At 44.9% G+C, this 23,879-nt stretch overlaps 9 protein-coding genes across 9 annotated transcripts; 4 read left to right on the top strand and 5 right to left on the bottom strand.

Annotated features, from left to right (window-relative positions):
• Nucleotides 1–250: 250 nt before the first annotated feature.
• On the top strand, nt 251–1,063 carry N7495_004486 (protein tyrosine phosphatase-like domain-containing protein; the record flags this gene model as incomplete). Its single annotated transcript, XM_057207137.1, has 3 exons — nt 251–735; nt 797–936; nt 990–1,063. The coding sequence occupies 3 exons, from the start codon at nt 251–253 to the stop codon at nt 1,061–1,063; spliced, it is 699 nt and encodes a 232-aa protein (XP_057064817.1).
• A 298-nt stretch (nt 1,064–1,361) lies between these two features.
• On the bottom strand, nt 1,362–2,703 carry N7495_004485 (adaptin-binding domain-containing protein; the record flags this gene model as incomplete). Its single annotated transcript, XM_057207136.1, has 3 exons — nt 1,362–1,441; nt 1,489–1,830; nt 1,878–2,703. The coding sequence occupies 3 exons, from the start codon at nt 2,701–2,703 to the stop codon at nt 1,362–1,364; spliced, it is 1,248 nt and encodes a 415-aa protein (XP_057064816.1).
• A 523-nt stretch (nt 2,704–3,226) lies between these two features.
• Nucleotides 3,227–3,918, bottom strand: N7495_004484 (putative small nuclear ribonucleoprotein SmD3; the record flags this gene model as incomplete). The annotated part of the gene is made up of 4 exons (XM_057207135.1): nt 3,227–3,344; nt 3,444–3,624; nt 3,691–3,751; nt 3,862–3,918. The coding sequence occupies 4 exons, from the start codon at nt 3,916–3,918 to the stop codon at nt 3,227–3,229; spliced, it is 417 nt and encodes a 138-aa protein (XP_057064815.1).
• Nucleotides 3,919–4,249: 331 nt separating this feature from the next.
• On the top strand, nt 4,250–4,975 carry N7495_004483 (phosphatidylglycerophosphatase; the record flags this gene model as incomplete). The annotated part of the gene is made up of 1 exon (XM_057207134.1): nt 4,250–4,975. One exon carries the CDS (start codon nt 4,250–4,252, stop codon nt 4,973–4,975), a length of 726 nt encoding a protein of 241 aa, XP_057064814.1.
• Nucleotides 4,976–5,899: 924 nt separating this feature from the next.
• N7495_004482 (homeobox domain-containing protein) lies at nt 5,900–7,693 on the bottom strand (the record flags this gene model as incomplete). Its single annotated transcript, XM_057207133.1, has 1 exon — nt 5,900–7,693. The coding sequence occupies one exon, from the start codon at nt 7,691–7,693 to the stop codon at nt 5,900–5,902; it is 1,794 nt and encodes a 597-aa protein (XP_057064813.1).
• Nucleotides 7,694–10,575: 2,882 nt separating this feature from the next.
• Nucleotides 10,576–10,800, bottom strand: N7495_004481 (uncharacterized protein; the record flags this gene model as incomplete). Its single annotated transcript, XM_057207132.1, has 1 exon — nt 10,576–10,800. The coding sequence occupies one exon, from the start codon at nt 10,798–10,800 to the stop codon at nt 10,576–10,578; it is 225 nt and encodes a 74-aa protein (XP_057064812.1).
• A 2,781-nt stretch (nt 10,801–13,581) lies between these two features.
• On the top strand, nt 13,582–14,208 carry N7495_004480 (uncharacterized protein; the record flags this gene model as incomplete). The annotated part of the gene is made up of 1 exon (XM_057207131.1): nt 13,582–14,208. The coding sequence occupies one exon, from the start codon at nt 13,582–13,584 to the stop codon at nt 14,206–14,208; it is 627 nt and encodes a 208-aa protein (XP_057064811.1).
• Nucleotides 14,209–16,801: 2,593 nt separating this feature from the next.
• Nucleotides 16,802–17,920, top strand: N7495_004479 (uncharacterized protein; the record flags this gene model as incomplete). Its single annotated transcript, XM_057207130.1, has 1 exon — nt 16,802–17,920. One exon carries the CDS (start codon nt 16,802–16,804, stop codon nt 17,918–17,920), a length of 1,119 nt encoding a protein of 372 aa, XP_057064810.1.
• Nucleotides 17,921–18,297: 377 nt separating this feature from the next.
• On the bottom strand, nt 18,298–19,065 carry N7495_004478 (SDR family NAD(P)-dependent oxidoreductase; the record flags this gene model as incomplete). Its single annotated transcript, XM_057207129.1, has 1 exon — nt 18,298–19,065. One exon carries the CDS (start codon nt 19,063–19,065, stop codon nt 18,298–18,300), a length of 768 nt encoding a protein of 255 aa, XP_057064809.1.
• Nucleotides 19,066–23,879: the final 4,814 nt, after the last annotated feature.

Raw genomic sequence — 23,879 nt, 5'->3', positions numbered from 1 at the left:
AAAATTAGAAAAAAAAAAACAGACGTCAGATGTGACAAGTGACCTCAAGATCACGAGAGTGGAAGGCCTAAACCCCAGATACTCCCCACACAGTCAACCTTCGACACTGCTTCTAAGAAGGCTTATGTAACATCCGAGGTTTCCCTTTTCGGACTTCTAACCGCCTCAACAATTGACAGCAAGACAAAACACAGATGAGCTCAATTCTACCAACGCATTGAGCTTCCAAACCAACCACCCACCCATTAAAATGGCATCCCAAAGCTCCAAACCAGCTGCACCGCGCTCCACAGCGCCAGCAGGCTTAACAAGACTCTATCTCTTCACCTACAACACCATAAGTCTAATCCTCTGGGCCTCCGTCTTTAGCTACACAGCATCGCTACTCCCATCCCACGCACAGAAGAACAACCTTCCCGCAATCTTTGGTCAGACTTTCAGCCCGCTCCTGCTCACGCAATCGCTGGCTTTGCTGGAGGTTTTCCACAGTCTTGTCCGCCTAGTGCGTGCTCCAGTCACGACAACTGGAATGCAAGTTGCGAGCAGACTACTTGTTGTCTGGGGCATTCTGGCGCAGTTTGGCGGGGATATTGTTGGGGGCGCGGATACCCAGATTGGGGATTATGCTTATTTGGGCTGTGTTGCCGCATGGGGTGTGACGGAGGTTATTCGTTATGGGTTCTTTGCTATTACTTTGTCGGGGAATAGCGTTCCTGCTTGGTGGACTTGGTTCCGGTGAGTTATAATTTCCCACATATTTGAGGTGGGATACGAAAAGCTGATTTCATTCTTCCAGCTATAACACTTTTTACGTTCTTTACCCTATTGGTATCTCCAGCGAGTGTACCCTCATTTTCCAGGCCCTTCGTCCTGCTGCTGAGGTTGATCCTCTTTTCCGCTGGTTCCTTATTGCCGTTCTGGTCATATACGTGCCTGGTATGTTTCTGCGAGTTTTATGCGGTTGAATGGTTGTAACTGATCTATTTTAGGCTCCTATGTCTTGTACACTCATATGATCGCACAGCGCCGCAAGGTCCTTCGTGGCAAGAAGCGTTCTGATTAGATGTCGAGTCACACCGGCTACATTCTGCATCCTGTCATGCAGGTTACCGGAGGAAACGAAGGTTGGGCTCGGCTTAGGGTTTCCAAAACATTCTTATGCCAACTTTGATGCGAAGAGATGGGGAATCAGTGCTAAAATGCCCGTTCTTGTATAAATTAGCTTCGAGGGAAGTACCGATAAAAACATCTCAATATCCAGGATACCTTCTAATAATATTGATAAGTCTGAACATCGAGTCTGCATATGGATCGTAGTGAAGTGTAAAATCTATATCCAATTCAACATCTCAGACGGAGCACTACAGCTCGCGCATAATGTCCTGTACAGCCTTCGCAGCAAACCTTTTTCTCTCAGCCTCAGGCAAATCAGCACCCATATCTAGAAAAAGTCAGCACAAGTATGTAACCTGCATCGAATGGACCTACCTCGTATGGCTTGCATGCGCATAATCAGCCCTTCCATCGACTCGACCTTAATATCTTCATCCTCCCCATCATCCTTAAACGACGCATTATCGTCAAACGTAAAATCATCTTCATCTTCCTCATCATCACCACCGCCCCGTTCAATAGCCATCCGCAGCCCAAACATCTCGCACTCCAACTCATGAACTTCATTTCCAAAGCCACGAGAATGCGAGGACCCGCCGAATCCAGGGATCCCATCCTCACCGTCCGAATCTTGCTCTGTGTCAAGAAGTGAATCCGAAGATCCAGTCCATTCATGCGTCTCAAGAACCTCTCTAATCCGAGGCATTCCCTCATACTCTGCAACGAATCAGCACAGCCCTTCAAAAGTACAGAAATGAACTTACCGCCGAATTTACTCTTCGTCTTTTCAATACTTCGATCCTGCGGATCCCACTCAACAACCTCCCACCCCAACAACCCAATATCGAAAAGCTGATCTTCCCACCAACTAACCGACAACGGCACATCGAGATCATCCCCAAGATCCTCGTCACTCCTAAACCCTTCATTAGCACCACTTGAAGTCTTGCGCACAGCAGTCTTCCGCGGCCCAACAAGCACAAACACGCTAGAAACATCACCAAGCCCACCACGCTCCTCTTCAATCCGCGCCTTTACAGACCCAACCTGTCGCATTAGATCCAGCACAGCGGCAACATCAGCGCGCGCAGCATAGTCTTCAGTCGTGGTCAAACTCTCCCTCGGAGACTGGACGCAAACGACCAAAGCACCAACTGCGTCGCGCACGATATCCGCCTCAGCGCTCAGGAACTCTGTGTGCCATTGTTCGGCTGTTGCGTTCGTGGAATCGGTACTAATAGGGACTTCATCTACCCAGACTGGGACGTCGGTTTTGTAGTATTTTGTTTGGAGGCTTAATGGGCTGTGGGTTGTGTAGCCTGCGAATGAGGTTGTTGTTGCTGGAGCAGCATCTGTCTGAGGAGTTGTAGGTGTAGGTGTAGGTGGAGTTTTGGTCTTCGTTTCTGGCTCGGGTGTTTGGTTTGGAAGATCAAGGACTGGAACTCCGGTCAGTGAGTGTAGGAGCGGAGGAATTATTGAAAGCGATTGTGAGGGTGGTGAGAGGATTAGGAGGCGTCGTGGGTTGGTGATGTGTTTGACTCGTGGCTTTGAGGGATCGATAGATTCGAGGTCGAATATCATGTTAGGCATTTGTAGACAGTGAAATTATGTGGCTCAAATGTATCTGCTTTGCGCGATGGTTTGGAGTAGGGTAGGCGGGGTGTTGTGAGGAGGGAAGTTGTCCCCGCACCGAAATAAGTTGTGGAGATGCGATTATTTACTACTTCGTTAGTTATTAGATTCGATACAACAATTACATAGATTTAAATGGTCCTTATCTGGCTTTGCCCACTATGAAGATTTCTATTGTAGACTTGATCAGCCCATTAAATAGAGCGACACCCACTTCAGTTCGTGGAAGAGTCATGCTAAGAGCAAATGGCCGAGTCAAGTCGAATCCAAGCTCAAGCCAAAAAGCAATGTATGCACCAGGTATTCATTCGGGTAATTGAACGATACATAAGTTTTCAAGGACAGTCAGTCCAAAGCCAGGCTTGGTAGAAGAAGCCTAGAGAATTTTCCCCTAAAAACAAAGAAACACAAAAGACGAACGCCAACCACTGAATTTGCCAGGTCTTCCAAGCCGGGCTTTCGTCCTATTCTCAACATACATCTAGCCTCGTCCAGGAGGTCCACCGCGACCAGCGCGTGCCCGCTGAACAGTGGCCTTACCACGCGCTAAACCAACACCACGTCCACGCTGGTTGCGAGTCTTGAACATGGCAGCGTTCCTATTGAGAAAAGATCCGTTAGCAAATGTGGAACAGTCTAGAATTATATCGGAGTGTTTGCTCCATAGTAGTGGTTGCTGTTAGCTCGCAGGTACTTACTTCAGCATGTCGGGAATAATGAAGTATCGAATGTTGCTGCCTCGAATGTAGATCTGCTCTAGGTGGGAGACTTTGCCGTCGCGGGCGGTAACAGTGACACCGGACATTTGCACGTTCATACTATCTTCGGCTGTAGGAAGGGGGAAAGAAGTCAGCGAAATAATTCGAGAGCAGATTGTCTCTGTGTCAGACACAGAGCATGCCACAAATCCCCGTCCAGGTAATATAGGTATTTCACTTCACGAACCTTCCAGCAGTCTTCCTCGGTAAGTAACACCGGTTGTGAGTTCGATAGTCACATCATGGCCCTAAAATTATTTAGTTAGCGGTCTATTTGCGCAAGTCTGATAAAAACCTCGGTCTAGTAATTAAACCATGCCGAAAGGTGCGAGAAGCATAAGGAGTGGGAACAATCTACCTGCGATTCGTTGAGGAGCTTGATCGGGATACCGATCGTGCTGGTGAGCTTGCCCATCTTGGAGAAATGTGCGGCGCGGGAGAGTGAATTGAATCAGAGTCAAAAATTCGAACAGCGGGGGAGGGGCGCAGGGACTATGTCAGTGAAAATGACTGGATTCTCTTCCACGGAAAATGCAGAAGTAGGGTGAAATGGTATGTGTTGGTGGGGGATGAGGGACGAAAGTGAAGGTGTCGGAGATCGCGAGGTGAGTTTAGTTTTGCGGCTTTAGCTCCTCCAGTCCGCTCTTGTGGATCCTTTTAATATTAAATTGCTAATTCGACCTTCAATTACATGCGACTAAATCAATCGTGGGACCACCGTTGAATACGTACGATTTATACAGATAATGGCCGGCTCACCAAACTCCAATATACGAGGCTTCAACCATGCCGTCCAAACACTCCTTAAACAACCTGCCCAGTTCCTCCCACACCTCACAATCCCAACATTCACATACCTCCCCGAAGATCTAGGCCCTCACCTAATCGCAAAACCTCCAACTACCTCCAGCACAGAAAAGAAAATACCTAAAATCCGCGCCCTAGTCCTAGACAAAGACAACACCCTCTGCACCGCGAAAACAACAACCTTCCCACCGCAAATCCTAAAAAAGCTCCAAGAACTGCGGACATCACCAACCTCCCCATTCCACCAAACCCACAACCCAGATTCAATCCTAATAGTTTCCAACCGCGCCGGCAGCCATCCAAACTACGACAACGAAGTCCGCGAACTGGAAGCGCAGCTCGCGCATCTGCGTATCCCCGTATTTCGGGTTCCGGCTGGCACGGACAAGAAGCCGTTCTGTGGAGACGAGGTTGTGCGGTGGTTTCGGGAGCGGGAGGTCATTCAGTCGCCGAGTGAGATTGCGGTTGTGGGGGATCGGTTGGGGACAGATATTATTATGGCTGGGTTGATGGGGTCTTGGAGTGTTTGGTGCAAGGAGGGTGTTTTTGAGGCTGGGAATCCGCAGAGGAGTATTTTGGAGAAGATGGAGGTTTGGATTGAGAAGTATTTGAGGGAGAGCAGAGGATTGAAGGCGCCAGCACCGAAAGGTTGGGATGAGAACTAATGCATCCTAAATACCTAGGTGGGATAAATTCTTCGCTCAGAGGAAAAACTGCCTGTATATTATCATTAGTTCATCGGGGTTTATAGATATAATGTAAGATATGGTGATTCTGACCCACGTGAAAACGAAGAGGCTTTAAATACGAAGATAAAGTTATATCAACTAATAAGTTGCATGGGACAAAAAGGAATTTATTCAGAGCTTAGTATCAAATCTCGTACTCGTATATCGCACAGACCATCACAACTTCGCTTCTAGCTCGTCCAAAATGAAGTATATCTCAATAACTCAGGGACACTCACTAGAAGAATCATTGATTTTTGGAGTCTGCAAATGAATGGGAGACAATCCAGGCGGGAAAGAAGTACCTGGACCCATCTTCGAGAACGCAAAAACTCACAAGAGAGGAAATAAAAGAAAGAATTGCGGGGGAAAACCTCCATCTAGTCAGCCTATTTGGCCAATCGACAGAAAGGAAGGTCGTGGCAACAGCGTAGAAGAATGGAAAAAAAGCTGGCCAAGGGGGAAGAAAGAGTTCAAAATCAGGAAGTCCTGACAGGAACCAAAAAAGAGAAATAAAAAGGCTATCAAGAATCGCTTAGGGCCAGCCCCAGAACGGGAAAAGGGTATAAAGACAAAAAATGGCAAGACAGAAGGGATATATGTCACGGAATCAACAGAAACGGGGACAAGTTAAATCAGATAAGCTTTCCAAAAATCACCAAAGAGATACGATGTTGTCGGTTGAAGAAAGGGCCCATCGCTGAATAGCTCTAGATAGGCAGTTTTTCATGACCGTTACAACGAGAACCCTCCAGAATGAACCCAAACCCTAATATACGCCACAAGGACTCCGAAGGTCGTAAAATTTCGAACGGAACAGTGAGAAAATGCGTTAGGAATTCAACCCTAGAATCAATAAATTTAAGGACCAGCAGGCATTCCTTGAGAGTTGATGTCATCAAGGTTGACTAAACCATGGGAGTAATCGAGGGCCGGCGAACCGTGACCAGACATGACATGATGCATAGGCAACTCTAATGTGTGAGGATCGTGCGAAACTGCGTATTGAGCGTTATGTTTGGAGAACATATCATTCATGGAAAGGCCATCTTCGAAGCCCGGTTGTTGGTCGTGGGTATAACCGTACATATCGGGATGAGACATGCTAGATAAAGGAGGAGAGTGATTGGCGATCATGGGATCAGCGGGGCTGACAGAAGAGTATGGAGATGTTGCGTGTGACCCAGTTGTTGAGTTCTCAGAGGGGCCTCCTGAAATGTAGGAGAGATTGAACTGGGAAGCCATGGCAGCGACTGGAGTGGAATCACCTTGTCCAGTACTGCTGAACATGCCTGGGCTGGCGAAGTCAGAGGGAGACGCGGTAGTGGCTGCTGACAGAGGATTGGTTCGGAAATCGAGTCCATATCCATCAGTCTCAATGCGCAGATCTGTAGGTAGACCTTGGTGTGTAGATTGGGGAATAGGGGCATAGATATTGGAATCAGCAGGATTGAATGTTGGAGTCTGCGGCACGTGGAAAGAACCCATGGGAACCTGCAGGGTCGAAATATCCACAGCTACTGGCATTGAACGACTTCGTTGGCGCTTGTGACCGCGAGCGGGCTGCATGTTGAATCCCAAGTGGTTCTGGTCCTGATAAGGATTCACATACGGAGCTGGGGGAAATTCGTTAGGCTGGGAAGCAGGGCGCTGAATAAAGGGCGGGGATAGGATAGCAGGCGCGGCAATGTTGGTGCTGTTGCCACTGTTGCTATTACTGTTTCCGTATGCCAGGCGGTTCTGGAATGACTCCAATGAAACAAGTTTCGCAAGCTGCACACTCAAGACTTTGGGATGGCCACCCAAGTGGTGAACCATAATTTGACTGGCCTGTTGCTCCTCAGTGAAATCCCCACATTGGTAGAAGCCTCCAGAATTAGATGAATCCATGTAAAACATCGGCGGGCGGTTCAACTCCACCACTAAACCGCCAGGGCGGGGTGGTTCACCGTTTGGCCCAGGATGAGGGTCTCCAGTTTCCAGGGTGATATTCTTGATATGGGCAAAGGGGTACTCAATCTTGTAGCCAGCGGAATCGTTGTTGATGTAGTATGTCATGCAAGCCTTGTCGGGTGAGTAGAAAACCACTAGGTCCATAGCATTTTGGCCAATGCGCCGCCAGCTACCGACAGTCAAGGAGCGACAAGTGAAGTGTGAGATGACCACCTTGCCCGACTGATTAGCCTCATTTGCGTACATGCCGGGTGCCCCGTAAGGAATGGCACGTCCAAAGGAATCACGGGTTCCAGGCTTGGAAGGGTCGTATTGCATGGCGAGATAATTGCGCATCGACTCGGGAATAGAGTCACAGCCCTCACCAGTCTCGATGCTCTTCTTTGCAAGCATCTTTATTTTCGCGCGACGGTTTTGAAACCAAATTTGAACAGATCGCTCAGTCATATTGATATCATTTGCGATACGGTCGCGGGTAGCAGCAGTGGGTGTGGGGTTCTTGTTAAATTCGACCTCAAGTGTGACCAGTTGATCTTGAGTTGCGCGTTGGCGTTTGTTGTTCTTCTGCTGCTGGGTCAAGGTACTCTTGCGCGGTGGCCGGCGCGAGGAATTTGAAGGGGCCGTTGCACTTGACGGAGAAGGTGAGGGGCTGTCGTTCGAAGACAAAGGTGAGCCCATGCTGTTTTCAGGGGTGTCTGTCATTGATGACATGTTGCCGTATTATCCAAGGTATAGAGGCAGAAGCAGGGTAGATTTAGATGTGATTTTCGGGATGTTGATTGGTCTGTAAAGACGTTTTGCGTGACGATCCAGCCGATAAGTAAAGATATGGTAGAAAATGATGGGTAATTTCCAAGACCTCAGTCTCTACAAGCAGCTTCAAGCGCGAGAGATAAAAGTGAATGAAAGCGCACTGGCGAGGGGAGTAGATATCAACTCTGGTTCGATATTGTCCACGTCAGAAACAGGGTGGTTGGGTGGTGGTAAGGGAGCGTCGCAGAAGCGTCCCAGTTAAGGAAGGTGGGAAAAAAGGCTGGCCTATGCAGCTCAAATATAATAGCAAGGGCTATCAATAATCAACCGAGTCTAATGACTTTAAAGGTTGTAGAATCGCAAATACCAAGGTTGAATCGATCAACGGGGTAATAACGGAGCCGTTTGGAGGGGGTAACCGTTCAAGGAAGTGAAAGAAGTGGGAAAGGATTGAAGGAGTGGTACGGTCGTCGTAAAGGAATGAAACGAACGACCTTTGCTAGAAAAAAGAAGAAGAAAAAGAACGTAGGGAAGGATAGAAAAGACGACGCAGTAAGAGGGAGGAGGGAAGAGAAGAAAGGCGGCGATCAGGAGATGCTGACTACACAGGTCTATTTTTCACTATGGGCTCGTGGGGCTATCGCTTCCGACCGCCAAACATCGGCCTCGACTCTAGCTCTTTTCAGATCTATGTAGGACGTATTATTCTTTTCTTTTGCTTTTTCTATTTTTTTTTTCTTTCTTTGCTTTTTTGTTCTTTCACTGGGGTGTATCCTAGTCCCTTTTGCCAGGCTTTTGTACTTTTGTTTCCCACCCCTGCGTCGACCTGCATCTGCCCAAACTACATTTGAGCCTGAGCAACGAGGGCTTCTAGGACTTTACTGAGAGAACAGCCTCGGGGAGGGGGTTTCGTATACGCGCTCCTTACTCCTTTTTCTTTCTCTTACTGGGTATTCGACCAGCGGATTGCATAACAAGCCTTGTCCCACTTGGCATTGTCTAAAACAGGGGTAAATCCTCCACCATAAACCCAACCACAGGTCCCCCCAGTAATGAGATGAGACTCACCGGCTTGGAACCAGGGAGCAAAAACGAGATAGTAAGATGGGGCTGCATTAACTCAAGCCTATTCCTCATTTATTGTCCTGATCTCCATCAAATGCCGCGAAACCACAAAAAGACCACGGGTGATTCACGGGAGATGCACGGGATCTGAAACGCTAGGCTGTTCATTATTCTCGATCCGTCACTTTCTCCCCTCTGATGAATAGCGTATGCATAATCTTATGGTTATATCACGAGGCTAATGTTCCGAACGAGAGGCTTGGAACTAAATGGACGTTTCGTCCATGTCTCGTGCGTTGGAAGTCATAACTATACACTTCTGGAAAACCCGGTTCTCCCTGACTCGAGAACGCCCTAGTTAAGCGCCACCCGGGACTCCCATGGTTCGAAGGACCCAAGTGGGACTACACCAATAATCATACAGTTGCATTTTGGCCCACGATGACCCAAGTTTGTGGACTGTCAGACCAAAACAGGGACAATATTCAGGTACCCGCCTCGGAACTTGTTTTGATTGGCTTTGAAATTTGACAGGTCATTCTAGACCTGTAGACGGTTGAGTTCATCTTAGGCTGCAGTGTTGGACAAATTCTTGCGATTACAGATGCAACCTGTTGCTAGGGTCCCGCCAGTCTGTATCCCGGTTTTGGCAACTGTTGCGCTTCCCTGTAATACTATTGGCTCGATCTTTCCGATGCCGGCAGGGATTATGAAGAGAGAGTTCTTTGTCTGCGTACGTGACACTGACGACCCCGTGCGATTGTGTATTCCGTGGCATCCGATGTAAGAATTATCGGATATCAGTTCTGGTTGTACAGAGTACGGGGTATCTTGAAGAAAGGGGGATCAAAGGTACAGAACAGATCAACCTAAAGAACTTTGTACTACGATTGTGTGTCAGACATGATATACCAGGTCCTTCCAAGGTTCCTTGGATCTCCAACCCAGGTCCAATTTTCAAGGTTGGTGTAGATCATTCCTTGCGAAAATTCAGCTTCTAGACTACTATTCCGTCTTCTACTGAACTCTGAACTGACGACTCTGAGCCCGGGATATTGCCAATTGTGGTCCATTCAAGCACTAAATACTTTTTGAAGCTTATCAGCACTCCAGTCTTGTTAAAGTTTTCAGCCGGCAACGTTGAATTGCCACTGCCAAGAGTCCAATTTTAGAAATGATGAAATCTGATTCAGAAGATGAATAGACAGGCCTGTCTTTGGCCTGGATATCTCTATCTATTGGTAGGATCGTAGTCATCTGCCAAACTTGTCGGTCCAGTTGACTGGATTTAAATTTGATCAGTCATCTCCCAAACCAGTTCTGTCGCATTTCTAGACTTCGCTATTTCTCTCTGTAGTATTCAGTCATCGACTCATGCTTTTACCGCACCCAGGCTCGGTCTTCGGGGGTAACAGCCTCCCTTGCAGTTAGATAAACGAGCCGGGTAGGGAAGAGTCTGGCCCACAGCCGGTAGATAACTTATCCATGAATCGAAAGCAAGTTTGTGCGAGGTATTGGACCCGAGCACAGCGGGTTGTATTCCGAAACACTCGATGGGCAAGCAAGAGATGCGTAATCTAGTTAAAGCATCAAGTAAGAATTTCCAATAGTGAGCGTACATCATTCTCTGGGACATCCTCACTCAAGTAACGGAATTCCCACAACCGAAGCTCATTCTGCAGATTATACGCCTGGGTTGAAATATTGTCAACAGAAGCTCCCTGCTCAAAAAAGGTTCTCTATATCACAAGCTAAATGTGATGCTCTTACCAAGAAGCATATGAGTGGTTGAGGGGATCCTGTCCTGTTGTGAAAGGAGGGCTCAGTAGCGTCCCACCGTGCCGGGTCTGGTAAAGCACAAAATTCCAAGGCGCATACTGGCTTCGTTGTCGGAAAATGGCCAGCATCACATTAACTATGGTAAACCGTTGCACTGCCATGTGCGTAACAACGCTACGTAGTACCTGGTTAAAGTAACCTAGCGTTTCCATGAGAAATGAGGCGCATCTGACATGTGGCTCTACAATACCCTAGAGCACAACTGCAATGAAAAGGGCGTCGTAATTAAGATCATTTACTTATATAAGGCTTGACTCATAAGCCCCTGATGTGTCAACAAGAGAAAGATCTTGTTTTATAGTTCTGAGCACTTGTTGACGCTGCACGGCCGTCGAGACACTGCCGAGGTCGAAGTTGAGCATCGGCTCTGTAGCTATGCAGACTATAGTCTCACGAAGAATAGGTGATGATAAAGAAATGGACACTCATAGGTATGGATTGTCAGGCCCATCCATTGCTGGAGCAATTGTGGAAACGATTCTCACATTTAGTATCAGTTGGCTCCATCTAGCAAATTCCTGAAACACGGCCAACTTAGAGTACTCCCACGCATTTTTTTTTTTTTTTTTTTTAGAAATTAGAATCAAATAGACTTTTGATTAGAATCCGTGGAATATGCGATAAGACATAGTCATCTATGCAGTTGAGACGAGATCTGTGTGTCTCTCATATCGGCTGTGCCTGTTGAACCCATTTAAGTCCTGAATGCCATTGACAGTCGAATCCTCAAGGGCACAAAATGTGCAATTTGGTCGCTTCCCACCACACTTGCTGTTTTTCTTTCGAAACTCAAGACACACTGCCATACCACTTGATTAGTATACTATACCAAGGGATAAGACCTAGGCCTAAGTGGGTCTTTTACCATTTTGAGAGCGTGAAAACCCTTCCACACGGGGCATCTCGCCAGTGAGACTTGGCTAGTTTTTAATCGACAATCATTATGTCTAAAATCCCTATTTGCCCAGGTAGAATAAGCGCAGGTTCCCATTTTATTCAAAGTAGTACAGACATTGGATCATGTAGCGGGCGATCAAGAAATAGTCGAACCTGTGCACAGCATCACCATATCGTAAGTTGTAGCATCCAGTCCCATTAGCCAAGTACCTAGGTATGACCACTTTCAAGAGGTGCATCTCCCGAAAGGTCCCTAGTATACTTCGCATTCTTGTCTTGATGCTACTATTCCTTGTCCTTATTGGTGGGTCGCTGGCTGCCCTGTCTGTCTTGTATGTGATGACTTCTATTGACTTGGCTACCCTTATTTAAATATAGCTTGCAGGGCTTACTCAATTGAATATCCTAGATGAAAACATCATTAGACCCTAAGCCTTAGAAGTAAGGAAGAATGATCGGAACATAGAGAATGACTCTTCCACTAGCGGGACGTATTGATAGCGCCCGGAATAAGGCACCCTTTCGGAGGTCTGGAAGACTGGTCAATAGAGTTCTCAATTTGAAGTCCAGTCTCAGCGATAGTAGTGGTGATGATTTTAGTAGCAATTCTTGGCGTATTCTTGACTCGTATGTATCGAACGCTTCCGTTGCTTTTGATTCGGAGATGCACTGAAACGCCACGGCGAGGACAAAGACAAAGTGGGGTTGAGATAATGTTTTTTTGAGACACGATATACTGTAAATATGAGCGTATCGAAATTTTCACGATAATACATATATATATAGAGAGAGTCTCAGAGAGAGTAGAGAAACAGACAGTATAGATAGTTTTCTAGCTCCCGAGATCTTAGATGCCAAGGAATGTGAAGGCAACCTTGGCGGAAGCTTAACTACACGCATCCGCACGTGGCTATCACAACCTTTAATGTTGTGCACCTGGGCAGTACCTAGGTTAGTAATAGGTATTTCACAAAAGATAAATTTGACTGTAGAGTGGGTGCACACTGTAAGGATTTGCTGCAAGACTTGTTCCAGAGATCTAGTGAATTTCTTCACATTCGTCCGCTTTATTCTTTATAATATTACAGACAAACAAATTACTTTTTGTTATTATCAATCTACCAATCAGCTGATTCTGACTTGTTTTAATTTGATTACTCAAGGGGTTGATCCTAGATATACTATTCTACCACTTAGGTAACTTGAAGGAACCTTTTCTCATAGCACATAGATTCCCCTCGATGTCTACACAAGATTACAGCTATTACCTAGGCAAAGTGGGTCATTCAGTTCATTGCTTTGTAATTAGCGCGGTAAATATTTATCACTCTTATAAGAAACAATGAATGGATCTAAGGGCATATCAAAACTGAAGTGAAACCAGAGTAACTCTAATTGAAAGTGGCTAGGGGTTTATTAAGAATTTGAAAGGTTCAAAAATCATAATAAGTTGATAGGGGAGCTTTTTGAGGTGCTCAGAGTTGGAGAATACTCAATCAAGATACATCTAGTAGTGAGCAAACAGTCACTCAGCGTTTTTGAGCCCTAAGTGTATTAAAGATACCCATACTCGCGTACAAATTCTTGACCTTGCACCCACTAATGTTCTAATTCCATAAAACCCAACTTTCTCAATTTAAAAGTTCTTCTTCCTCGCAACTCCTTCACATCCACCTATTCTCACAGACTTTCAACCGGCTGTAACCGCAACCATGGTGAAACGCTGGACCTCTGATCGTCGTGATCAAGTAGGTTGAACTTATGAAGATTCCAAAATTTCTATTTCTCTGGGATTAATAATTCCTGCTTTAATGGATGAATATATGATACATGAAGCTGACATTCTGACGCAATAGCTTTTGCACGCAATAGTCCAGACCCACAAGATTGATTTCAATGCAGTAGCCTTGCGTATGGACGATGGTGCGTCATTAATTCCTCAAACCTACCTATGTAATAGCAATACTTACAGAATATTTATGAAAGAATGCACCCCTAAGGCACTCCGCTGCTTCATAGACGGTGTGAAGAGACGAATGGACGCAGGAGTCGCACCCACGGATGATACAAAGGTTCTCGACAGCAGTGATAATGTTGCCACAAAGCCTGCCACAAAGTCGGATTTACGCCATTCACAGCGCAAGAAGCTCAGTGCTGCGGCCACCGCCAAGAGATCCGCTGCCAAAGATGCTGGCACCGAGGGTACCAACGGTGCTTTTGCTACCCCCGATGGCAATAGAGATGATATGGCTCTGGATGCCATCTTGAAGACTACCACCAAGGCTAAGCCTTCTTTGCGTCGTTCGCAGGTTCATCTGGCCAAAGATGCAGCCGAAGCCAAGAATGCCGTTGCCGAGGATGTTGGTGATACTCCAGAGCCTTCTTGTCACTCTCGCAAGCGCAAGGCAAAGGAGGACATCAAAGATCTATCTAAAGATGGCAAGACCAAGGCTGTGGAACCTACTCATAACAATTTGGAGAGTGACAAGGTTAAGAAGGCTTGCTTCAGCTGGCTGCCCGAACCAGAGATTGCTCGGGGAATTTCACAGGAAGATTTCATGATTCTCAAGGAACGTGCCTCCCACAGCGAGACCGGGGTTATGGCTGGCTTCTTGGCCGACCTAAAGAGCCTGGAAAAGGGTATTGACCCTTACCCCCTTTGAATGCAGTACCATAGCTGCTCGGGGATTTGGCTACAAAGACTTTTGGTGCTATTTAGTTGTGGGTGTGGTTTGCATCCTTATAATTTTGCAATCTTCGTTCTTATTTCGAGATTTCTCAGAGGGGGATAGTGGCCTATGCCAAGTATTGTCCAAGGATGGATAACTTTCCCTCACCAGTCTGGCGCCCATCACTGAGATAGCTCTCTAGCATTCCTTGAAATTCATCTTTTATGATGCTCTCTTATACCTCATTAAAGGTTACAGAGTCACGAATTGTCCTCTCGCTCAAAATTTCATTAAAATTTCAATATCAGATGATATATTGTTTGATTATATTTTTAGTTCCTTCACGTTGAGTAGCCTTGATGCATGCTTATCTTGTAGTATTAGCATCTTGGATCGATCTTAACGTGTAAAATTGCGAGCATAAAATGGTAGTGATAATTTTTTGAAGAGAAATCTAACAAATTAAATCTTGGTTAATCAAAGACGAATTATTTGATGGAAAGTATTGCATTAACCTAAGACCTCATAGATGATACTGGCTGCCCGATCAAGAATTCTATCAATCTCAGCTCGGGTTGTGTTATAAGCTGGCGCAAAGCAATTATAATCATCATTGGCTCCATCAGTTCCAGCATTTACAGGCATTAGGGAAATTGCACAGTCCGGCTTCAGATCGGCTGTATGTATTTTCAAGAAATTGTGTCCGGCGGGGGATAGGATTGATTAGTTTTTCTTATCTTGAAAGAATTCAATTTAGTAGTTTGTAAGTATGAATAAGAAGAAAAACACCACGGAAAAGGAAGACTTACTACCCAGAACAGTCCGCGAATGTTACGAACATAAGGGGGGGGGGGGGTATGGTTGTCCAATTTCTCATTAAGAGCCTCTCCTAGATATTTACCCATTACACGAAACTCACGAACTTCCTTCTTCAGACCTTCAGCCAAAAGTCTATCATAAAACCGTCAGTGATTTTCAGAGCATCAATATGGGCTGGTATACTTATTTTGCCACTCGTCTTCTCTTCCACATATGCACAAACATGCTCCCCCAACGTCCACCTCATATTTTCTAAATAACACATCCATATCAATGACCGAAATACCATCGCTCTCTTTTGACCAGATATTTTACAGTAAGGGTCAAAAATAGTTTCGCTACAAGCTACCTTGCATGGGAGAAATTCTCTTCAAGGGTTTATTTATCTTTCACTCTATATAGTCAAGATTCTAGGGTAGGAAGCCCGGGGTGCTAATATCACCCCATACAACTCATCTTCGCCCCGTTCTCACCTAAATCACCCGCTCTCACTATCACTGCTTTATGGTGAGCTGGGGGCTAAGGTCTTTCCGATTTTTGACCGCGTTCTATAATAGGCTTAAATACGACTGAGCGGACGGGAAGCCCTGTTCTCCACACACTATGACCATATGTATGAATGTATGAAAGGAGTGATAACTTAGATCAAGATAGCGTAGACCCAGGTATTAGCTATATTGACCATTGCCCCAGGGGTGAAAGGAGCGAGTCCGTAATATCCGGCTAGGTCCTAAGTAAGAGCCTGACGAGAAAACACACCTGGGCCTTGTTCACACGACCATTGTATTGACATGCTGACTTTGTTGATTTCTCTCAAATCAAGGATTCACGATTAATTGTTGCTATAATTTTAACGTCGCCGTTCACCGTTCTGAGTAATCGATCCTCAGCTTAAGCTTGTAGGGTGCCATAGTATCGCCGCCAAGCCGCCCCAGAACAATTAAATAAGGCACCTTGGAAGTTCTAGCCCCCAGTAAGCAAGAGAGTGATCGGGCTTATTTTCTTCCTATTCCTTTCCACGGTGAACCAATATCGGGCTTTTTTGCGAGAAATAGTGGCTCTTTACTTAGTACCGGGTCCAATGAGACTGAATAATGGCCTAGTCTCATTCGCTGATATGAAGGTTCAAATATGCCTGGAACGATGATCGCTTGAGTCTTTGAGATTGAAGCTAATGATCGATCCACATGAAGCTAGGAGCTAGCTTAATAGACAGGACACTTGATATAGTACTCAGTATCTAAGACTTTTATCAATTGATAACAATAGCGCTTAATTTTCTCAATATTAATAGTTAAAGGACAGAAAAATCAGACTTCATCCTGTAAATGATCAAATTTTACCTTTTCACCTGAGCAATCATTGAAGAATTGTAGTTGAAAAATTTTTGAGGACAACATCATTGGCCAATCTCGCTATTTCATTCAGATCTTTCTGGATTCTAGTAACTGATCCTTCACCTAATCCTTTGCATGTATTTTTATGAAGTACCTTCCTGAATTGCCTATTTTGCATCAAATTGGCGACCGCCCCCACGTCAGCCCTGCAACAAAGAAGTGTCTGTTTTCAGGGCCAATCCTTTCTGGAATATGAATATATTAGCATTCCTTCCCTTTTAGAGCTTTTTCAGATGGGATAATTTCTTTTCGAAGGAAATATCTCAACTTCTGCATAATAGCAACAGTAAGGAAATCGTTTCCTTCCATTGCAGTGGGGCTGGTCTGATAAGCGAACATCATAGATATAATCGACCACTTTACACGCCGTTATGTTTCGATCGCCATTTCTGTTTGTTCTAGCACTTTGTGTGTTAGGGCTGTTGAGCTCCTCACTGGTCCAATGCGCGCCTACAGCAGTTCCTCATGTCACCACCGATGACTCTCTTGATGAACAGTCATCTCCGATCATTTGGAGTGACGAGGATGACGACGTTTCAGAGTGGACTGACTTGTCTACGAGAGACAATCAACTCGAGGCGAGGGGATGGTTGAGTTCCTTGACAAAGATCACTAAAACTGCCAAGAATGTTGCAAGCACCGTCAAAGGCACTGTCACTCAGGTTAAGGACGCTGTTGAAGCATCCAAAGATCTTCTTGCGGATTTCTCCAGTCTTGCGACAGACGCCAAATCAGCGACAACAGAAGTCAAGGAGAAAGCACAGGAAGCCATCACCAACATCGCCCAGCTCCCAACAGATATCCTCACGAGTCTAAAGGACGAATCGAAGACTCAACTTGAAAACACACTTGGAGAGTTGACCACAAAGGTTTCAAGCAAGCTTCCAACCATCGCCGGACTGGATGAGGCAGTATCAGTGGCTCTTGTTCACTTGTCTTCAGAAGCTCTGAATAAACTGGAGAATGTAGCAGACACAAAAATCGCCAAGCTAAACGCAACTACTGCTCATGCTGCAGAGAGCATAAACGGCCTGTTCGAAGCTCCGGCTAATGAGATTAATTCATTCCTCACCGATGTGGATGAGAAATATCTCCAAAACTTGACCAGTCTGGCCGATGAATATCTCACAAAGGCCGGGGATTTCTGCGATACACTTGGAGAATACATCGACAATGTCGAAAATTCCGTCGATGCGGTTTCATCCTGGACCACTATCAACAATGCAGCAGAAGAAATCAGCACTCTCGTCATTTCCTTTACCGATGCACAGACTCAAGTGGCTGCAGTTGAAGAGTCGAGTGGACTTTCGGATGAAAACAGGATCACAGCTAATATCTTCGTGGAGTTAAGTGAAGATAGGCTCAACTCGTTGGAGTTCTATTTGAACTTTTCAGGGAATCTAGGAAAGAGAGACACTGAAACTACCACCACCAAGGACGTGGTGAAACGTATATTGGATCAGCAAGATCAGGGCATTGAAGAATGTTAGGCTTGGTATATATCTGTATCATACTGTCGGTCAACACTTCTGTTGGTCAACACTACTACCGGGCAGACAGTCTACTATAGCAGAGGTATGTGAGTGATAAAAGATGTGTTTATTTCAAATGATAGCTGCTTGCTCCATAGAGTCTGCTCACTCCAGTGGCTACATGATCTCCGAGTAGTAGTAGCAGCAGTTTGAAAGCGTAGATGTAAACAATTGATAGTTGATCGATAGTCGAGAGGCGATGATCTCTAAGTGGTCTGCTTTCAATTTTAGAGTAATCAGGTAGTAGAAAATTGTATTGTGGCTAGTCAAATTTCTTGAAACTTTTCTATGCCCTTACGGCTTGAGTGAGCCTATGCCAAAGCGAATAGAGATCATCAAACCAGCCAAGCGCCTCCATTTGTGGCTATTGTAGACCCCGTCACGAAACGATCTTTCATGAGATACAAGTAAGCTTCAGCCGCATCATCAGGATACCCAATATCTTTGGTCAGAGACGCTTTCGTATGCTTCTCAATAGCACCTTGGACCATATTTTCAGGAAGTCGCTCCATTAACTCTGTCAGAATAAATCCTGGAGACACAGCATTCACGCGCATAGGCGACAACGTGATAGCTAACCCCTTCATCAACCCTTCAACAGCACCACAGACAGCGGGTGGCAACCAGGACGACGGTTTCTTACTCTGCGTTCCTGACGTCAAAGTGATAGATGAGGATTTGCTCAAAGACATGTACTTCGGCGCATACTTGGCTAACGCTATAGCACCGAAGAAGCGGACCGTGAGGAATGCATCGACGTGATTAAAGGTAGTTTCGGAAAGAGGGACAAGTTGGGGTACGTTCCCTGCGGTGAAGACAATATGGTCGATAGGCGAGGTTTTGGCCGCATACTGAAGAAGATTCTCGATAGTTTCCTCAAGTGTGTCTCTTTTAGAGAGGTCTGCAACATGGCTGCGGACTGCTGATGCACGGACTGGATTGCTATCGCGTAGGCGACCCACAGCTTTTTCAACTCTTTCTTTAGAGGATGAGCTGACAGTTATGTTGGCACCATCTCGGAAAGCTTGCTGAGCTACTGCAAATCCAATTCCTGAGGTGCCGCCAATGTGCAAAATATTTTTGCCGGCGAGTTTGCTAATCATGATGACCTGATTTTCGGTGATAGGAAAGAACAGAGAAATTTTTGATGAATGTTTTAGAAACAACTGCTGTAGGTACAGCTTTATACTCCCAGATCAATCACTCAAGATGGCCGGACAAAACTCATCCGTCCGAAAATCGGACGAATCCTTTGGCTGGGCTAAGTGCAGTCCAGAGCTCTAGGAACTTCCTAGAATTACTAATTAGTTAGTGATAGCGATAGTTAGGGACAGCGATATGTATTTTCTATGGATAAATATTGTACACGTCGGTAGCCAGCATGCTTGAGAACAGCACCTCTAACTAGACATGGGCATTCGGTAAACTATTACCAAACTCATTTTTACCCAATTCTAATTTACTTAAGGCCTAACGACGGTAAAACTATCACTAGGGACTAACAAATGCTGAGCAGGTTATAGCATTAACGATATCAGAGTATAGAAAGGAGAATCGAGAGCGGTTCGTGATTGGACGAAAGAAGCGGGTTTCGAGATAGGAGGAGTTTCGTTTGTTTTCATCTTTCTTCACTTTCAATATTTCAAATACTAGTGTGCACATTGCCTAGACTGCATTCTTAGTAGGGATTTGCAGCACTAGTTTTCCACGCATATACCGCTTTTACATTCTTGTTATAAAGTCTAGAGCGTTCAGCAACATCTTTATAGATTCTAGGTTCGGCTATAATTCTCTAAGTCAAGATAGCGATTCTTTGACTTATCTTAGCTAATTCCATCTTTACTCTCCAATTCAGTAATTGTAGCCGTATCTGAACTAAAGCTGCATTAGAAATCAAGCTATAATAAGTAATAAGGGTGAACTTGATTACGTTCAGAACGTCATCCTTAACTTCACAAGGAATGAACCGATTGATTTCTCATTCCCATTTTGAGATAAAGCCGATAAGATTATCATAAGCCGACTTCTGAGACGTAATCTCAAGGAATTTCACCTCAATCTCTCTATACCGAGGCATCTTTGACTTCACATGGCATCCTGAATGTCTTCCTTCAGCAATTCCGCCTGGTGCTTGAGACTTTCTGAGGAAAGTATTGGCCTAGGGGTCAAGGTTGATATGATAAGACTTGTATGCAAGACAAAATATAGTGCAAGACAAGACCAACGATATAGCCTGGAAATATTTTCCTGTTGTCAAGATTCTGTCACTTACATTTGGAAAGTCGCTACCAATATTTGGCTCAATGCCTTTGGGGACAAAGCCTAACCATTCTCTGCAGTTCATTTCCGCCGCGAACATTTGAAACGACCGAGACACCTTAATTATCTGCAAAGTCTTGCGAATGGACCTTCAATTCCTCATGGAATCTGTTGTAGTTGATTATTCTTCGCTGCTTAGCCCCAGTTAGCACACAAATGAAGCAGCAACCCGTGCCAAGTTGGATCTCAAGTAGAAAAGAAAATGTCATTTACTAGAAAATTATTATATAATACTGTCGGTTGACTAGGTTATTACCAAAGCAGACAGCTATTGATATCGTTTCTGTACGTATATAATAGGTGTATGCATATTGGGTAAAAGTGAAGTGTCATTCTAAAATGCTCAGATGAATGAAGATATAGTAGCTGCCATGCCAAGATCACACGAACTTGGTATGTCAGCTGATCTTCGTTCCAACAAACACTTAGGTATTCGAATCTTGGAAGCCAGTTGAGTACCTCAAGAAAAGTGAACATAAATTTTTGGAAATAAAAGGAAGGTGAAGTTGAAAAAGTGTGAGAGCGAAAAAAAAGACAAGTAAGGAGTATATCCTTATTGACTAGCGTACTCAAAACTATGCTTCGCATTTCCCGTAGACTTCTTCCCGGTACTTGTCAAAACTCTTGATTAGACGCCAACCTTCTTCGAACTAATGCTATGTCGTACATAGGACGGCATCTTGATAATAAATATGGTCACTAGATGGTGGAAGTCCACCATATCAGTAGACTAGCGCCCTGATCGATGAACAGTGAGCGCACCAAAGACCAGTTCATCCCTGTTCCCCCGTTCGGGATACTAGGTGGTCTCCACGGGTATAAATTGTATGCTAGCTGCTAGGTCTTGAAGGGCTCCTTCAAGGATCAATCACTATACTTATCTGAATATACTTTTCAGTATGGGTCAAAATTCATACCCACGTGGGTATGGGTTGGGGTATTTTTGATGCCTTAATGCCTGACTTTTGCCTCAACCTAAACTAAATTAGGGTAATTGGTGCCTTGGTGCCTGATTTTCGCCTCAATCTAGTAGGATCGGGGGTAGATCGTGGTGTCCGGGAATATCGATTGTTGTCTAGGTCGTTGATTTAACGATGACTAGTGTCTGGGTCGTTATTATTTCCTCTTGGAGTGCGATCACTCTCGTTTTCATTATCGCTATTATTATCTGGGTCGTCTTCTAGGTTTACGGTGTAGATCGTGTGTAGTACGCCTCCGATTTGGCTTTTACGTATGTACCCTTGGTTATCTAGGACGCTTATATACGCCTATGGTTCCGGCCGGGGTGATGAAAAAACATGCGAGGTCTAGTTCTGGGTCTTGCGCTAGACAGGGGGTATTTCTATCGGTATTTAACCTAGCCGGGTGGCTGGGTTGGCCGGATATTCTAGTAGTCGGGTGGTGGTCGTTCCTTTTAGACCATCCAGTACGCTATTTAATAGATCTCGGAGTGTTAGGGCCCTTATGGTGCCGTTGATGTCGTTGAAAACGCCTTTAATATCTTCGTCGGTCTATTTATGTTCATCTTCTCTTGTAAGACATTCTGTTAGGGAGTCAACTAGTTTTGGCGCCTATCTCATATATACTCCATACTAGATAAGTATGCGATACACTAATTAGAGAGTGTCCTATTGGAGTTTCATGAAGTCCTCTTTAGTCTAATTTTCGGAATCAGCTTTGAAGTCTGCCCAGAGTTCGCGGTCCATAACTCCCGTGGTTATATAGTAGCCAAGTCGTGTAGTTGCGTATTCCTCATCTTGATCCTAGCTATATTCCCATGGGTCAAGTCCATTTCTGTTATAGAATTTGATTTTCTCCTCTTGTGTCATTTTGTCCTATGATTTGTGTGCCTCTCGGTTGGTCTGGTCTCTATTTATATGTTCATCGGGACGTGGCTGTTCGGGGTACCCTTAGCCTCTGCTCTAGTTAAAAGTGGGTGTAGGGCTAGTGTGTTCCGTGTGCGATTCGGGCATACTTGCTCGTGTATAGCTGTTCCGAGTGCGTGGTCTATACAACGGTGTTCCGTCCATAATGGCGGTCAGTGGATCTGAGCTTTCGTCGTCGTCCTGTGGGGCTAGGTCTTCTTCTATGATTAGGGATTCATGACGTGCGAATTACCCTCAGATATTACACTTTCATTCACGGTGTGCAGATTTGATTAACTGTGGCGTCTGGTATGCTGGTGGTGCTATATAGCTCCTGTAGGTGATGCTAGGAGGCGATTGGCTGTATTCCAGTATAGATCTGTGAAGGAGTCGGACAGCTCATAAGTGGGTTCTGGTGTCCCATAATTTAGAGAGGGAAGATTTTTAGGGGTTTTTGGGTATCCCCAGTTTTTCCAATGCGAAAAATAGTCGAGTGTCTTTCGAAAAGTAGTCGTAAAGGAGGTGTTGAAAAGTAGAAACTAAAGTATAGTTTTCTAAATCAAACTTGAAAAATTGTGTTTTTGGAAGAGTGAATAGGCTTGCCGGTGCCAATTTGTACTCTTAACGGTGTTTTATCGTATTTTTCTTCGATCGAATTTGGCTTATCGTCGTAACGAGGTTTCGTGGTTTTGAGGATTTTTCACAATGACTTAGTGATATAACCTCCAAGTCTGATTCAGCTTGTCAACTGATCAGTATCGATCAACTACGTTGAAAGGGCAGGGTTCATACGTTGCACTCTATACTGGAAAAGGGTATGGTTCGTCCTATATTCTAAGTATATACGGTGTGCAAAGTGGTGTGAAACGTGTTCGATTCATCTAGCTATTCGAGTTCCTAATACAGTCGTTCCCCCGTGACTCGGGGGTCTGTTCGTTCCATTCCGGATTGTGGTATTGCATGATTGCAGTATCCATGTTCCGACAGTTCTATACTACATCTGTACATCTGAGAATAGTTAGATGTCAAATTCGATTAGTGTTGAATAGATAAAGACCATCTTTTTAACTAAAATAATTATATTAGACTAATATAGATTATTGATTCTTGATAGATATAGTAGCTATATTAGTATTAATTTTCTATAGATCTGTAAACAGAATAAGGTTGAATTAGTGTTTTTACTTAAGTAATCATTAAGCAGCCAATCGCGATTACTGAGTGCCCACTAAGCTCTCATTGCTGGTCTATCACGTGATGACAATAGGCCGTGAGCCTGATCCCAGACTGAAATTTACTCACTATGTAAGCACTGTCATAAAGCGGTGGCACCTGAAATAGGAAAGCCCCTTCATAGCCAAAACGGTACGCAAAGCTGCCTACTCTTGTACATATACTTTCGTTCGTCAATGGCCGAGACTTAGAATAAATACGAACATGTGTTTGAAGTTGCCACCACATAGTGGATATTGATGCTTGGGGGGACCAATAACTGCATTCAATCGAGGTGCTAAATTTGGGCTGCATTCAGGCTGATTCAGTTGATCCAGTAAGATCCACCGCCCTTCTTGTCTCAAGTAGGCTGTGCTGTATCACTGTCTTTACTGGTTGCTTTCAATTAAACAAATTCCCCATCTTTTCGCCGTTTCGAACTGAACTAAACTGCTTTCGTATCCACCTTTTTTGGTTTTCTACTTTCGGGCAATTTGAATAGAAATCCTTAGAACGTTTGG

The sequence above is a fragment of the Penicillium taxi genome, assembly GCF_028828555.1.
Source record: "Penicillium taxi strain IBT 34144 chromosome Unknown utg000003l_segment0_segment0, whole genome shotgun sequence".
Taxonomy (NCBI): Eukaryota; Fungi; Ascomycota; class Eurotiomycetes; order Eurotiales; family Aspergillaceae; genus Penicillium; species Penicillium taxi.
This window is presented reverse-complemented; position numbering and strand designations above follow the sequence as displayed.